General features: G+C 27.6%; 1 protein-coding gene across 2 annotated transcripts; it reads right to left on the reverse strand.

Moving 5' to 3' along the window:
* Nucleotides 1–4,964: 4,964 nt before the first annotated feature.
* On the reverse strand, nt 4,965–17,649 carry eIF4A (eukaryotic translation initiation factor 4A). 2 transcript variants are annotated; one of them, XM_014429648.3, is made up of 11 exons: nt 17,510–17,649; nt 16,591–16,702; nt 16,367–16,514; nt 16,012–16,121; nt 15,561–15,726; nt 15,372–15,481; nt 15,150–15,258; nt 14,733–14,905; nt 9,475–9,644; nt 6,040–6,205; nt 4,965–5,213 (listed from the first exon to the last, which is right to left on the reverse strand). In XM_014429648.3, coding segments are annotated over exons 1-10 (1,245 nt in total). In that variant the 5' UTR covers nt 17,512–17,649; the 3' UTR covers nt 4,965–5,213; nt 6,040–6,060. The 2 variants fall into 2 exon arrangements, with proteins under 2 accessions (XP_014285134.1, XP_014285125.1); XM_014429639.3 differs by lacking the exon at nt 17,510–17,649 and adding an exon at nt 17,284–17,442.
* Nucleotides 17,650–18,293: the final 644 nt, after the last annotated feature.

Genomic DNA, 18,293 nt, shown 5'->3' on the forward strand with positions numbered 1-18,293 from the left:
TTATTTAAAAATTGTATTTACAATTACTCCAACCATATGCCAAGTAAGAAGCCTAAAACTGCAAATTTAATTTCATTAATAGGCCAGCTAATAAGAAGATGGAGTGTTTTATAAAGTTGATAATTCTTATTCTTCTTCATTGGAATCATAAAAAAATATTATTTTGAAATTTTTTACAATCAAAAGACTATAGTTTAAAACTCTACATAAAAAAATAAAATAAAAATTAACAAAAACATATAGACTGAAAGTGACTTTCCATTAATTTTACTGCAACAGATTATTCCTTTAAGACTACAGGTTTTGAATTACTAGCTTCTTATTAATATTCTTAATTAGGTATAATTTTTCTTTTAAAAAAAAATTAATCTTATAGAAGCTTCAAATATATTTTTAACACAAATAATAAGAACTAACCAAGAAAAAATAACTTAGAGGTAGTTTCTAGTTGTGGAATTTATTTTTGTAATGAAATGACAATTTATTCATCAAAGCATGTGACATCTCTAATTCAATGAATTATTTACAATCAACATATTTTGGTGTAAGGGTCATAGGTAATACATTTATGAATTTATAAAAAGATTAAGATCTCTTAAGTCCTCAATCTCTGTCTGATTTAAGTGATCTCAGGATAGAATCTTTAATACAGTTCCTTTTTGGCATTCTGTATAGTTGAAATGAGAATATGTATATATCCTATTTGGCTTTCTCATTTATGATGAAATGATTTGTAGTAAAAACAAAAAAGATCTCAATTCCTTATATTATTCTGTGTTACGAAATTGACATGTCAGTTAATAAATCAAATAATTAAAATAAACTAATGAACATACTTTTTTTTAAATGATATATATAATTATAAAACTTTTGTATAATAAAAAATTGAATTTAAATGGAAGTTCGGCATCTAATATGACGTTTAGCTTAATTAGTTTTTGTTTGTTTATTTTAAGGCTTAATTCCCTTGTGTACTCTTAATTAGGAATCAAGAGTGTGCTATCTCACAGACCTAACAAACAACCTGGTTGAAAATTGTTCTACCAATTGTGGAGATGTTGATATTCATTTCATGAGTACCTCACAAAATTTATTAATATTTAAATCACATAAAAAATGGAGTGTTTAACTGTTTCTGCATTTCTAGATCAATGTGAATAAAAAATTAACCATTACCATATGATTATTGACCATTTCAAACGACTTGAGATTCTATTTCTCTATGCTATCTTCTAGTTTCTGTGTGGAAGCTGTCACTAACTATGCGTAGATCAGTTGCAACACAGTCCTCCCAGTCTAGTATGTGCTACATTAAACCTCATACTATATTAATCATTTTTACTCAATGTACAAAGGATGTATGGTACTCCATGGGCTTCGTTTAGGGTACTAAGAACTTACAAATTTCTAATTTTTAAAATTACAGTTTAATTTTTAAAAATACTTTGATAAATACTAAAAAAATACTATTGAAATTGAAAGTATTACAAGACTTTAAAGGTGCATGAATATGGGACAATTGTTCCAAAACGTTGTGCAACAATGAAGAAAAATATAAAATAGTTTATATTCATCTTTAGAAGTTTTTTAACCTCAAAATTTTATGGAAATTAATATATCAAGCTTCCTAAAAAGAAAATCCAGAATAATAATTTGTTATATAAGACAATATTTCTCATACCTTTTCAATAAATAATAAGAAAAAAAGGAAGCTGACAAAGTTCAAAAGTAAAATTACATTAAACAATTTTATGGAATGACATTCAGGTACTGTAGTGAAGAAACGAGGAAGTTAGTTCTAGTGTCCAAGGATAAAAAATGATACACTTAGTGCATTGGTTTTATAAAATATGGAAGAAGTGAGAGTAATTTATTATTTTTAATTGTTTAAAAGAAAGTTATTTCATTTTTACAATAAATCTTTTAGTAATTTTTTTTTTAATTTTATTTATATCCATGGCCTCTTCATTTACTAGGTAACTAGACTTACGGAATATTGATTTTTCAAATCAAGTTATAAATATGCATTATTTATGTCAAAGACCTCGTCAATCTAAAAAGAAAAAAACAGATGGAACTTTTTTATTTATTGTCTATCAAAGGTAAAAAGGAAACCAAACTAAATGGTGAAATTTAATATCAGCGCTCAAAAACAGATAAAGTTCTAACTTTCAGTTCATTGATGTGAGGTTGAGAGAACCAGAATTGTTGTAAATTTTACCAACCATGGTACTTGATGTTTCTAAAGACCTGTGGAACTAGAAGGGCAAAAGGTTAACATTAATGAGGTTACATCCAATTCCTTGGATTTAACTCTCAATTCTACATAATTTCTCTTCTGTGGGGCCTTGGTCATAATTCTATACATTTTTTCTCAATAACCTCTCAAATCTGAAATGTGGTTTCTGGGGTCTTGTCTAACAATCTGATTGTTTTATGAGAACAGGTTATATTATTGCTTAACATGTTGATTGCTGATGTTGAAGCATGTTCTACTTCAGTGAGAATGAGGTCAAATTTTGTGTGACATTTTACTCTGCTACAGTGAGGATGAGGTCGAAGCATGTTCGAGATTTTGCTCTGCAAGTGGGAGTGAAGTCAAAGCAAAGCCTGTTAAATTTTTTTCAGCTACAATGAGGATGAGGTTGAAGCATGTTCGTTATATGACCTGCAGGTTTTAATAAAGTCTAAGAATTTCCAGCCTCAAAATAGCAGCTTACTGTTTGGCACGAGCTTTGGGTAGAGTAAATACTTAACCTGAAGATACCCATCGGCAAAGGCAAGTATCATTTTATTATTTTTGTACTTTTCCTCTAAAGGAAAGTAAATTGGTAACACTGGACTATTATTTCTTTTTAGTCAGATGTTTTATTTTTATAATAATTTTCGAAGATGTTGCACAAGATTTTTACAATTCTAAAAAGGGAAATAATATTTTTATAAGTCCAAGTTGACTTGGAGCCATAACAATCAATGAAAATTTTTAGAGGTTATTACTTTTTAATGAACATCAGTTAAAGATTAAACTTAAAAAAAAAAAGAAAAGCCTGTTTTTTCTTTTATGCTCATTCTTGTATCTGAGCTTTCAGTTTAAAGCTTTTCCAGTGTCATTTTTCTTAATTTAGTCATTGGTTGATGTTTTCTATGCCAGATAACTTAATTTTTAAAAATTATTTGTTGTGTTCCACTTAATTTTTCCTGTAAACCAAGATATGTTTATTAAAAAAGTAATTCAATATTATTTCTCTTCATTCAATATTTTATTTTTTTATGTAAAAAATAGTAGAATGATTGATTATTGTTTTTAAATTGTTTTAGATGTATTGAATTCTATATCTTGAAGCTGACATTGAATAAGCTCAAACAAGATCTTATGTAATTAAAATCATGTAATAAATCACAAAATACTTCATCTCAATGTAAAATAATACTTATTTTGAGAAAAAAAAAGTTCAGCCACAGGAAAAGGTTTTTTCTTTACTCCACCCAACCAGTTGTCAAGTCATTTATTTTGGTGCTTTCAAAGCATACCTCAAAATAAGTAGATAACCTTTTTAAATTATTTAACTGATTTATTAGTTTAGTGTTATTGTTCAATTACTAATATATACACATGTACTTTGTTTTATACATAATTGTTAACCAGTATTCAGAAATAATAATCATGAATTTAACCTGCAGAAAAAGAAATAAATTCTTAAATAATTGTTGCTGAGTAGAATAATTTAAGTATAAGGAATGTACTTAAAAAAAAAAATCAGAAACTAATTGATCATTAATAGATTCACTCATCTTGTCCACATCAAGACGAGATAGTAAGAAATGAAATAAACTTTGATAGTTAATTTTCTTGTTTTACTTTGAATCAAAAGGAATGGGAAGTTCTACGAATAGTGAGATCCAAATTAAAGAGTGAAGTAATTGACAAATTTGTCTGAAACTATAAGATAAGGTTATAATTTTTAAAATTTGTCTTCACTTTTAATATATCAATCTTGATCTTTTGTATGAAAAAATTGTTTGCCTTATTGTCATATTCTTTTTGAAAGTTGCATTAGAAATAGATCAGTCAGGATAAGGATACTACAACCACAATCAGCACCAAACAATGCCCATCATTACCTATCTCTCTTAAGTAATGGTAAAGAGATTATTGTTGGAAAAAAAAATTGTAGCTAACACCTTAAATTATAAATATTAAATAAAGTTAAGGAGAGAAACATTGAATTATTGATGGGTAAAAATATAAAAGGAAAGTAATATATTCCTGTAAAGTCTAATAAGCAATTCCTATGGGTAATTAAAAATGGGTTCAAAAGATACCTACATGAGGGAAAATAAAGGGTCTGTCCATGTGAGGAGGGGCAAACAGGTGATGTCGACAAATTAGTGCACTCTCCACAGTTAATACTTAGAAATTAATTATTGTCTAATAATTCACTCATTTAAGAATAAGGAATATTTAGGAATGGTCGAATTTAGAATACACTTTTTCTTTTTTGAAGTTAATTGGACACCTGTTTTCCCCTGTGGTCTTCAAATATAAGAAGCTGTTTAATTGACAGGTTTATTTGATATAATATATAAATGTGTTGAATATTTTTAAAAATTCAATATCTTCTAATCCATTGAATTTACATAGTTAATTATATAGTTTAAGGATAAAGTTAGAATTTAAAGGTCCCTTTTAAAAATAAATCAATCAATTATCTTTAATAATGACTGAGTTTAAACTTCCGAAATAATTTTATTTTATTCTTTATTTTGATGTTCGAGCCTCATTACATTAATGATGACAATTATATTGTCATTACAATAAGCAGACTTAACACACTTTTTTTTTAAATACCATTAAGTACTAAATAAATACTATGTCTAATAAAGTCTAGAATTTATAATTTTAGTTCATATTTTAAAAAAAAATATTTTATAATAAGAGAACTATGGGACAGAAAATATCACTCTAAGATTAAAAATTTATTTATAAATAAAAATGACTGTACACGGTATTCGCTCCATATAAACCAAGTAGAAAATTAATTTAACTGAATAATTCTAAAAAATAAAATATCCACATTTCAATAATATAACTGGAGGGGAAGTTGAAAGGTTTATTATAAGTAAAACCACTGTTTGTTGAGCTTCAGAATGGAAATTTAAGTCTTTATTTCCAAAAAGTGTCTCCTCAGTGTTGTGTGATTGATTTAATTTTCCTGTAAATACAAAATAAAAAATTACTTGCTTGATAATAGTTAAAGACAGGAAATAATATAGTAAAAATAAACAAACAGAGGTTTTAATTAGTCATATAACAATTACAAATTTAATTGTTATTTTTTATTTAATCTAAGATACAAAATCTCAGTATGAACAAGCAAGATTTTACAAAACATTTTCGTCTAGATGTTTTTTGATTGAAATATCCTTTCCAAAAACCTATGATACATTTACCTAGGCAATGAAAAACAACATAAGTGTTTTTACACAAAAATAAAAATATGTGTATCTTAATATAGAAAAATTTTTTACTTTGATACATTCTATAATTCAATAATAGTAACAAACTGTGATATAATACAACAAAAAACCACTGCTTCATGAAAAAAACTCTTACTATACGAGGGAACAAAAAAGAAAATTTCATTATTACACATGAAAATAATGATCAAGATTAGTTTAAGTTTAATTAACAGCAGGAAATGCCTTAAAGCAAGGCAATCATTCACACAATAATCTAATAGCTTATAAACTACGTAAAATACAATAAGGATAGAAATTAAAGAAAAAATAATAGCTTTAAACACTTATTAAATAAGATCCAGTCAATAACTGGTATGTTATAAGGTATCTACACTTAAGGGAAGTACAAGTGTAGAACCTTAATCCAGGGGAAAAGTCACTTCATATAATTTGAGAGCAGCCACTGAATAGAGCAGACCAGAATGGTCAACAACACATCATAAGCAGACCGATATTACTAATTTAAGAATCGGAAAATCGCGCACGATCATAGGATAGTAGTCACGATCCGATACTCACACTGTTTTTATTAGTAACAATTTAAATGAGGTCGGCAACATTCATAGGCATTTCTTCGATACGGGTGTTGTAGAACTGTTCAATATCATTAAGAGAGCGCTTGTCCTCTTCTGTAACAAAGTTAATCGCCACACCTTTACGACCAAATCGGCCACCTCTTCCAATCCTGAAATCAAAAAGAATTATTGTTAACCAAACATGAATTTAAAAGCTAATATATTAAGAGAAAAAAATTATTCATTCTGTAAAATTATTTTATTTTAATGACTAAATGTTCAATCTCAAGACATGATGTTAATATTTCAGAACAAATCAATTAATACCTAGTTTATAAAAAATTAAGGATTAAAGGCACTATTAATACACTGAATTAGTATATATTAAAATGAATAACAATATGAATAAATGGACAGAAATATAAATCATAAAAAAAGCCCAGTTTCGTATAGAAATATTCAATATTAATACCATTAGCTATTGATATTATAAAAATTTCAACTTTTAGTATATTATTGTTCCCCACTTTGCTTCTGGCAGATCTGTGATATTATTGTTTATTTGTCTATTATTTTACACTAATTAGTTTCAGTGATGTCCTCTTTTTTACTTTTAACGACTCATACTACATAGAGAATATAATACATCTCATAGGTCTGTTCTATAAAAATGGATCTTTTTAATTTCTTGTGATTCAATTTTCAGGGACTAGGTTAAAGGCTGTCTTATCTTTTTAATAGGACCAAATATCTATCTTGGAACTCTCTCCATATGGTCATTCTGTACCCTTATCAGTACTGCTAATCCTCAGTTTAGTTGTGACATTCAATAAACAATTTGTGAGTTTTTTTTTTATAACACAGATAATGTTGTGCCAATCAGTTTGAGTACTACATTTATCACATAAGGATTGAATCCTGAGCAATTGGTTCTTTTGCAGAAAAGCTTAATTTTTTATTTTTATTTTTGAAGCTGAAAATTCTCGTTTTCCAACAAGGGCAAGAGGAACGGCTTATCCTATGAGTTACCAACCTATTCAAGCCAGGCTGTAAAGGATAAGATTTAGGTTTGTGGATCTGCCACGAAATAAAAGTCACCATAGGTTAGTATCAATCAAACTGGTGCCTCTTTTGAAACAAGAATGCCTTGAAGTAGGTGCCTTAACACGCTCGGCCACCAGGATAAAAGTTCAATCCTTCTATTGTTGTTTTTAAGTTCAAATTCTGTTATTTAATCTATCTTTAGCAGCAATAGCCTCCCTCACCGTTCCAAAATATGACAGTAAAAGTGTACTAATATTTAGAATCATTCTCTGAATGGTAGGATTTTTCTCAAGCTTCTCAATTTGTCACTATGACTATAGAGACGTCATTTAACAGGTGTTTCTTTCCTAGTTGACTCTTATCGTTAAGGACATAGAAAACTTAGTTTGTCAGATTTATGAAATAAGTAAATAAACAAAATAATTACAGGTGCAAATAAATAAAAATAATACATTGAAAAAAAAAATCAAATATTTGTTAGTTAAAGTAAACTAATGTTTTTAAATGATTTATTTTTAGAAGCCTTGTTAATAAAAGTGTATTTATTAATTACATTTGAAGCGGCTAAAAGTACAGTCGATTATTCTTTAATTATTTAGTGACTGGCTTAGCATGAGAAAATAAAATCCACTAAGCCCTAAGGAATTAAATCAATTTTCATTTTCAATAAAAAAAATAATTTTTTTGGTGTTTTTTTTTTTAATTTATTTTTTTAATAGTACGGTTCAGTTGGCTTCATTTTTTAGAATTAAATCCTGTTTATTCAACAAAATTGTCCTCAACAGTAAATCATTGCAACAACATGGAAATGACAAAAGAACAGTTGACACTGTAAGCTGTTTGAATTTAACTGCAGTAACAAGTACTGCAACCAAAATTCAATGCATATACCTAAGGTAGTCAGAAAACTTTCTAATCAGCAATTTTAGTCTTTAAAACTTATTTTGTTCTGGTAAACTAAAAGTGCAGATGGAAACTTCTGGAAAGGAGCAGCAGAATGGAAGCGAGGACTATACTCACTAAAAATAGAGGGAAAAATTCTAAAAGTTTACAGCATATTTTGAGGTAATGTTGCAACCTACTAATCCTCTTAGTTAACCATGAAAGTAACAGTAAAGAGTTTCAGAATCAAGTGAAGTAGCCATGTTCTTTTCATGAAACTCGATTGGAACTTCATTAAACAAAGTTAAAAAATGAGGCAAATGATAGATCTTAATACTCAATCAATGAATTGAGCACAATAAATAAGAGATAGTTATATATCATCAAGGTTTTACCTACTCCAGTCACCTACTAGTAGAATAATAAGCTGAAATAATGATTTTATTGAAATTACTAGAGTAATTTAATTGAAACTTCTAATGTATATAAAGGAAATGAATAAGTACAAAAATTATGAGGTTTTAAGCAATTTTGTTTTCCTAGTTGGCACTTAAATAAAATAGTTTTCTAAAATACATAGCCAGAATTAAACTATTTTATAATTTTACATTGTTCAAGACATTTAAGAAAATGTTTATGTTGTTTTTAAAGAAAAGTACATAATAAATTGATTGATACAATTTTAGGGTAGTCCACATGAAAGTCAATAAATTATCAAATTTTGTTTTTGTGTCCTTTTTTTTCTTCAGATTTAGTTTAACTTTCGTCCTTAGATGAGAGTAAAAACCATTATTTAAGGTAGTAAAAAGTAAAGGAATCTATATGATTGAATTTTGAATCACCACGTATATGTTGAGTTAAAGAACTAGCAGAGGTGAGGAATTTTCAACTTGATACCACGGAAAATATAAGGAAATAGAAACTTTCACCCTCAAGTTTTCTTTAAAACTACTACACTTGAAATAAATATGTGTATGAATAATAAGTTTTTTTTCAGAAAACTCGAAAAACAGACTATTAATGTATTAACAATCAATGACTAATGATTTAATTGAGTCATTGTATCTATGACATATTACTCTATAGCTATGATTGACTAAACATTAGTTTTTTCTTTTTCCTGAAAACCTTCATTAAAAGGCCTTTTTTTAGTTTTATGTTCCAATTGCCAAGTAATAAAATAAAGTATAGATTAATATAAAAAAATGTTAGATATAGAGAATAAACAGTTTTTTTTTTTTTTTTTTTTTTTTAGTTTCTTATATTTAGTTAAATGGAACATTCCAGAATTCAAAAGCAATAGGATAGACGTAACCCATTAATACTTTTACTGGATTATATTAAAATAAGTTTTTAAATAATTCTCATATCAAAGTAACTAATGCAATTGAACTTGACTAGTTCAATTGATTGGAATAAAAAAGAAATGAAATTTTATGATAAAAATCCTTGGAATTAACAACAGAATAAGCCAATTTATTACTTAGTTAAAAGAGAAAAAGGAAATCCATACCTGTGAATGTAATTTTCTCTATTAGATGGAAGATCATAATTGATGACAAGCGAAACTTGTTGCACATCAATTCCTCTAGCCAAAAGGTCTGTAGTAATTAAAACCCTACTAGAACCAGTACGGAACTGCCTCATGATAATATCTCGCTCTCTTTGTTCCATATCCCCATGCTGAAATACATAAAAAAAAAAAAATAAAAAAACTTATTTTAGCATAATTAAAAAAAACTATTGTAATAACATTTTTAAAAATATAAAGTAATAAAATAATAAACAGTGAGACATTTAAGAAAACAACTGAGTTGATTAAATATATGTTGGTACCTTTAAAGTAAAAAAAAAAAAATCAACAATGGGATTTTTATATTTACAAAAAAGAAATCCATGCTTCATTCTAGAACATCTAGTCACTAAATAGAGACTGGATTTTAGTGCAGGAAAAAACTGAAAAACATGCAACAAAAAAAATCCTTTGTTGTGTAATTTATAACATTAATATGTACATGAAAAACTTATCTAATCTTGTTTGAAACAAAATAAATTCACTGAATAGTTTACTGTATTTATGCTAATACAACATGAAGAAGCAAAACTACTTTGATTAGAAACCTTGATGACTGGAGTCAAGTGTGAGCAATGTACCAAATGATTTTTTATTCCTATAATGAAAACTGGAAAATTAAGTTCCGAACATCTAAAAACTACCGCAATTAAGATTTCGTAAAATTAAACAAGGGGCTATGTAGAAAGGAGTTAGTTAGGAATAAAATAAGTACTTATATCAGAACTTAAAAAATAAATTTCTTTTTCGAATTCACAATTAAGATCAAATATCCCTACCATAAAAATCTTTACTTGTGATCACTAGAATCTACCAATTTTTTTTTTTTTTAATGGACAATTAAAGCTTTGGAATTTCATTATATTATAATGAGCATTTTTTAGTGATTTTCTTAAACAGAGAGATTTCAGTTTGTCTTCATTTTCCACAGATCACAGCCATTACCAGGCCAAATAAAAATTAAGTGCAGAGATAAGAATAATTGGGCTCCAATCACAAACCATAGTTTGGTTTTTCAATAATCACAGCCAAATTCTTTCGTGCAATATGAAACTAGTGTCAATAAAAAATCCTTTTTATGATTCGAATCTGTGCAGAGGGTTGGCTAAATTTGAAGTTAGGGAACAAAAGATGCAATTGCATGAAAATCCAGTCTATATCTCAATCGAAGTTGTGTAAAATACCTATTTATTATATCTATATATAGTTGACGGTAAAACTTTATAATAAGATGGTCAGGGTTGCGGTCAAAAAAGAACAAATAGTTATAAACTATTATCTTCTTATTATTAATACCTATTTATATTAACTTTGAGAATGCTTCCCAGATATCCCTAGAATGATGCATTGATTTTTCAAAAAATGATATAAAGAACTTTTCGGATTTATGAGTTAACACAGCTAAAGCGAAGATAGAATTGGCTGTTTGTTAAGTCAAATTAAAAGTCACAAGGCATTGATTTTTAAGAAAAATAATTCAATATAACTTTAATAATCGCAAGCCATTTAATCAAATTTCTATGCTAATTTTCGCATCAGATTAAAATTGGCTGTGGAAAAATTTTTATTCATAATCAGCTGTATAGGGACTCAAGGTTAGGAGACCCTCTTAGACCTCACCTAGCACCTAAAAAAGTTTAGTCAACCCTTTAATGAGTAGAATGTAAACCTACCAGTTAAGCATGGAATTTGACCAAATTATCTTCTGCTATACTCAATGGTCAAGTATTTATCATCTAGTAATCAGCCCAAAACTTCTCGAGTTTTTGAAATTGAAGTTTTAACTGTTGCTACAAGTTGATTAGTTTTTATCTTTACAATACTCATTCAAAATACGAACTATAATTTTTCTAAAGGGTACATAATTACTAATATCAATAATTCGACATTATTGATCTTTTATTTTATTTAAAATAAAGGATCAATAATTCAACATTATTGATCTTTTATTTTATTTAAAATAAAGGATGAGCATATCAAAATATACACATGCATCAAGGAAAGTAATAAATAGAATTCAATAAAATTGATAACGGTAACCATCCCCACCAAGTCCTGGAAATGCCAACAAAAGCTGAATTTGTTCCATGTCTAAAACGCAAAATGCAAGTGGAAATGTTAACTCAGATAACAAAAACTGTGGTCATTACCTCCAAGAATAAGATAGGGATTAAACAAAAAAATCTTTCCCAAACCAATAAATATGAGTTTTAACAGAACTATGGAAACAAATATTAATGTTTATGCTGGAAGATTATTGATTGACCGTGTGTAAAGATAGAAGGAATATGGTCCGGGTGTGGTCAAAAAAACTCAAATAGTAGAATTATACTATTATATTGAGCCAACGTGGGGCGAAACGTCAAAAAAACTCAAATAGTAGAATTATACTATTTGAGTTTTTTTTACCGCACCCGGACCATATTCCTTTCATCTTCATTAATGTTTATGAATAATTTAAGCCACTAATTTTTGTTACCTTAATTTTTATTAATAAATTTTAATTACTTTCATACAATAAATAAAGAAAAGTTTAAGAATTGATTTGGCATGAAAATAAGTAGCATTATTAACTATAAAAGAGCATTGAGCACTACCTTTTTGCCACTATAATCATTAACAGTGGTATAGAAAGTAAATGTATTAATCAAAAACAATTATTGATAGGAAAACAAATGGCTGGTTATGAAATCGTAATATGATACTTTAGATAAAAACGATATGAAAGAGAAAGCATCAGTTTTTTTAGATTAGATAGTTATTGCTACATCAATGCTTGATTATACATAATATTTAATTACAATAATACACAATTTATCTGATTGTAATTAGTTCATCATGTTTGTATGCCTTTCACGAGTTGTAAATTAAAGAAATAAAAAAATAAAATGAAGTAACATAGCTTTTACACAATGTGAGGTAATTGCCAAAAAATAGATAACATTATTTTTAAGATATATTATAAGGTCAATGATAGAAATGATCAACTAAAATGTTTTTTCAACAAAGTTAAGTGTTTTAATTATAAACTAGATGGTATAGAATATATTTAAACATGACCATCATATTATTTTATTTATAAATTTACCTATTTCTAAAGTCGACAAATTAAATTCTCATTGTTATTCATTTTATTTTATATAAATCTACTCATTTATTAAAAGGTTGACTAAGTTAATATTTTCACAATATCCAACAAAAAAACAAAGCAACTAATTGGTAAAATAGCCTATACTGTATAACATAACCTATACTTACTTAACCTTAAATTTATTTCATCATGGTCTACAGATAAATCATAAAACTTTTTTAAACATTATTCAAGGAAATTTTCATCACTATAATGGATTAGATTTGAAACAAAATCAGAACCTTAAAAAAAATTGTATTTGTTAGAACCTGATAAAATTTATTATTCTTATTTTTTATATGGTAATGAAAGGTTGTTATCAAACTTTTGTTGTTAATTGATGGCTCAATGCATCACAAATAGAATTAAAAAATACAGCACAGAAATAATAATTGGATAAAGATTTAAAGTATCTCTAACAAATAACAAACTGGACCTAAGTGGTTCCACACTTATCTGGACAATTTTTTTCTTTCAGACAAATTACTGCATTTAATTAAACACAACACTAAAAACAAATACTCTAGTGGAAGGATTAACGAATTAAAATATTAAAAAATAAACACAAGAATAATAATAAAATGACAGCCATTGTTTGTTAAGTGAAAGTAAAAATAAAAAACACCGACAAAAATATAACAGCCATGATTTGGTAAGTGAATGTAAAAGAGAAAAACGCCAACAAAGATAATGAAACAATTAATCAAAAAGAAGAACTAATTGAATTAAAGAAACATAACATCAGAGTTAATATTTATGAGCGTAACAGAATTGCAACGCTGCATTAAACTTTGTACTGTGAACTGTTTAAGACAAGCACAGTCTGACCAGGCCAATATTACAGAAATGTCTCCTGCAACTGAGATTTAATTTCCTTTGATAAAATTACTGATTTAGTTTCATTAATTGTTTTATAATCCTCTGAATTTTAATATTAGAAACATCTTCATATGAATTATTCAGCACAAAGCCAGAAAATATTTGTGAAAAATCTGGGTGCACAGCATAAAATATCAGTTCGCTCCCCTAGTGAACATAAAAATCTTTTACTGAAATTTCTTTTGCAGCCCAGAGAAGGCCTACAATGTTGTTGAAAAGTCAGCATTAAATAAGCAGTTTGAATAATGGTTTAATTGAAGATTAACTTATTCTTGATTAATGAATGGAATATGGTCCGGGTGCGGTAAAAAAAAACAAATAGTAGATAATTATACTATTTTATCTACTATTTGAGTTTTTTTTTACTGCACCCGAACCATATTCCAATCATCTATACACACGGTCAATCAATAATCTTCCATTCTTGATTAATATTTAATTTTTTTAAAAACATTCATTTTTAAAAAACATCCATGACTTGATTTATACATCCACTTTAATATTCATAATTACAATGAAAGAAGACTCGACAAATATTTATCGAAACAAAAATATTTTTTTTAGAACAAACTTCTTAAAAATAATGTCATCAAACCATATTATTTTAAAATAAGAACAGACTAGGAATTCATTTATCCCTTTTTACTACAAAAAAGTTAAAGGAGGGAGCAAGTTAGAGATTATAATTAACCTTGATATGAATTGTAATAATAAAATAAAGAGGGGTAATTTAACCAACCTATAATTGTAATAAATAAATTAAATGTTTGACCTGAGTAGAGGGAAGGTTACAAATATTGTTGTGATAAATTTTAATAAAGAAGATTGACTCTGATAAATAAAATTAATTTTTAATTTAATATGAACAATTGACTAATTAGGTAATTAGTCATAATCTAAGCTAATGTGTAACAAAAGCTGTTTATGATAGATTGGCCTTGAGGATGGCCGAAACGTCAGACTTAGAAAGGAATAAAAACTTATTTGAGACTCAAATGGATAAAATTTTATTTATTTAAATAATATTAACCAGTCTCAAGAAAGTATGAAGATTATAAATAATGATAAAGTATTTTAATAAAATGGTATCTTAACTTAATTAATTAGATTTAAAGTATTCACTAATATAAGCTGATAATTAGTATAAACAGGATCTCCCAACTATTAAATATAACTACAAAAATCTTACCATAGCAGAAACAGTGAAGTCTCTATTATGCATACTCTCAGTCAGCCAATCAACCTTGCGCCTTGTATTACAGAAAATTACAGCTTGGGTAATACTTAGAGTTTCATACAAATCACATAGAGTATCCAACTTCCACTCTTCCCTCTCAACAAAAACGAAAAACTGTTTAATACCTAGAAAATTAAAACATTCGGCATAAGCAAACACATAGAAGTAGAATATGCTGGTATAAATTGAAAATTTTAATATGTAGGCTCCTAAATAACATAAATTATCTACTGTCTTGTTCACATCAATGTGAACAAATTAATACAATAGGAAAAAGGAGGTAAATGTTTTTTCTCCTAGAAGAGTTACATAACTGGTTAAGTAATCAGTATTAAGAAGACTTAAATTACTGAGTGATCTTGTTTATACCTTCCAAGGTAAGTTCTTCTTTTTTAACTAAGATACGAATAGGATTTCTCATGAAGCATGTACTGACCTCCAATACATCTGAAGGCATAGTAGCTGAAAGCAATATAACCTAAAACATGAAAATAACAAATGAACACAAAATTTTATCATTTTTGCATTAAGCATAAGAACATAAAACCAATATATCACTAAATAATAACTAGTTAGGCTCTTTGAACATACCTGTACTTCATGATTCAAATTTTTAAACACATCATGAATCTGATCTTTGAAACCACGAGAAAGCATCTCATCAGCTTCATCCAACACAAAAATTCTTATGGTGTTTGTTTCTGATAAACAAGAAAAAATAATAACTAAACTAAATAACCAGCTCAACATACAGAACTACAATTGAAATGTATTACTTACTTAGAGCCCTGCGGCTTATCATATCCAAAACTCGTCCTGGAGTTCCAACCAACACATGAACACCCATTTCTAGTTTGCGCATATCTTCTCTCACATTTGTACCACCAATGCATGCATGGCACATGGCCCCCATGAAATCTCCCAGAGCAATAACTACTTTCTGAATCTGTTAAAAAATTATATTGGATTGTTGAAAACTAACTATTCAAAATTCCATAATAAAATCTTGAAAATTACCACTATGATAGACAACAAAATTTGGACATATTAGTTGTAAAATATCTTAATTGAGAAATATTCCTATAAATAAAACTAAGCTATAACATTTTACCAAACATAAAATAATTAAACAAGGAAGAGTAAGAAAATTATGCATGAGGAAACAAATTAGATCATATGAATGGATGAACGAATGAATGCTTTACTTATTATAAAACAAAACAAAGTGTACCTGTTGGGCCAATTCACGAGTTGGGGCCAAAATCAGAGCCTGACATTCTCTAGCACTAGTGTCAATTTGTTGTAATATGGAAATGGAAAATGTAGCTGTTTTACCAGTACCTGAAATAAACCAAATCAATTATGATTACCCAACTATAAACTACATAAGATTAAAAGCACAAGACATTGAAATTAAATTAAATGAATATATAACAACACTTATTAGAAATGAGCATAAAGTTAAATATATAAGGCTATCAATACCAATAACTAAGTCCAAATAAGAATATGTACAATTAAATGAATTATTAAATAAGGAACCATATTAAATACAATTAAGAAAAGTTATGATTAATAGTACAAACCTGACTGAGCTTGGGCAATAACATCATGTCCCCTAACACATGGGATAATTGCCCGTTGCTGAATAGCAGAAGGTTTTTCAAAACCATACGCATAAATACCTCTTAATAGTTCTTCTTTAAGGTTCATATCATCAAAATTGTCAACCACCTGACCAAAAGAAAGGATTATTAAAAAACATATAAAATAACCAGACAAACTACTTTCTTTAATTAATAGTACTTACCTCATCCCAATTGGATTCGATGATTCCTTCAGGGTCCATCCCTGGTGGACCATCATAGGAGTGTTCTTTGTCGCTTGGTCCATTTTTAGACTCTCCGACCCAATCTTCATTCCTAATGAACCGATAAAATTAATTGTAAAAATACATAAAACTTTAAAAATGTTTAACAAATAGAATCGTTCAAAAGAGATTACAGCTTTCTTGACTATACTGCCAATATCGTTCATAACCACTACAAAAATAATACAAACCCATAACTGCAACAAAGATTACAAAAACTATTAACGAAAAGCGTTACAATATTAAAAATAAAAAAATTAAAAACTATTCATATGCTAAAAGATGGTGTAAAATTCAAGGCTATGTGACTGATACAAATATAACCTGTATGGTACAAGAAAACTTATTTCTAATAAAACAATTCGATCCAGAAAAGATTCTCTCATTAACCAGTAATGATAACTTTACAAAAAAACACGTAATATCACTAGTAAACACTAAAGCCAAACAAATAGAGGCTTAATAATTGTAAACCACGCCATGTTGGCACAGCATTGAACATTCACTAACTCCAGAATTAAGAAAAAATCAACATTCATTTATAATCACTGGTTTAAAACAGTTAATAACAACTTCTAAGATCAATAACACAACAACGAAAAACACTACGAAAAGGTAAATTATAAGAATCACCTTTTGTCAGACGACGTTACCGACATGTTCCACTCAAGTATTTGCTATGGAAAGGACTAAGACAGGAAGAAGTGTGGTTTTTGTACCCATGCGCGCAAATTATATTTCAATTTATAAACGAGCATTTTAATTAAGAAAAACCAATAAAAATTTAATCACATGACGAGACAAGATAAATAACCGAATGAAGTAAGGAATTTTCTAATGAAATTACTATTTCACTCACATGACAGCTTTTCTCTCTGTAGATCATAATGGTCTATGATGATCGCGCGGGAATATGATTCAATTTAAATATGACTAATAATACTTGTAATTTTTTTCAAATATTCATTTGATGATTATACTACTTTTACCACTTTGGATAGTCTAGAAACTATGTAGAGTTAACTATTTCTAATTCTACAAGATTCATATGCCCAATAATGTAAATATTTTCAGTCAATAAATAAACATTTTCAGTACGGCATTACCAGATGGAGTTCAGTTTCATTTTAATATATTATTTTACCAAATTAATAAGTATAATTAATTCTAAAACATTCCAAATTTGTATAATAGAGATATCACTACTCAATAAACCATTCTTTTTTTAGGCTCTACACCACAATATTTACTGACGAGAAGTACCAAAAATTAATAACAAATTATTTTCTTACAGCTAATTAATTAAAGAAAAGAATATTGAATACGTGTAAAGAAAAGAATTTCAATGCTTAGCTATCTCAAAAAACTATTTCCTAAACGTTTGGCGATAACATCAAAATAAATCTATTTTAGAAGATCGAACCTGACAGTAATTTTTTTTAGGAATTTACTATGTCTAACGTATACAACGATGGTAATTTTAGAAGACAAAAAATTGCTCAAATAAGCTCAATGTTTCAACAAAAATTCAATTTTTTTTTATCTCCTGAAAAATAAAAATATTCAAAGATGGGTCATTTTCGATCCGCAAATCTATTATGTAGTTGAATGGAATATGGTCCGGGTGCGGTAAAAAAAAACAA

The sequence above is a fragment of the Halyomorpha halys genome, unplaced genomic scaffold (genome assembly GCF_000696795.3).
Source record: "Halyomorpha halys isolate HHAL.00 unplaced genomic scaffold, Hhal_1.1 Scaffold35.1, whole genome shotgun sequence".
NCBI lineage: Eukaryota > Metazoa > Arthropoda > Insecta > Hemiptera > Pentatomidae > Halyomorpha > Halyomorpha halys.

Excerpts from the sequence above, each read along its gene's own strand:
- eIF4A (XM_014429639.3), bottom strand. The coding sequence starts at position 17,309 with ATGTCGGTAACGTCGTCTGACAAAAG. Across the intron at positions 15,727-16,011 it reads CTCGTGAATTGGCCCAACAG|ATTCAGAAAGTAGTTATTGC; the intron begins GTACACTTTGTT and ends ATTTTTTAACAG. Across the intron at positions 9,645-14,732 it reads ACTTCACTGTTTCTGCTATG|CATGGGGATATGGAACAAAG; the intron begins GTAAGATTTTTG and ends TATGTATTTCAG.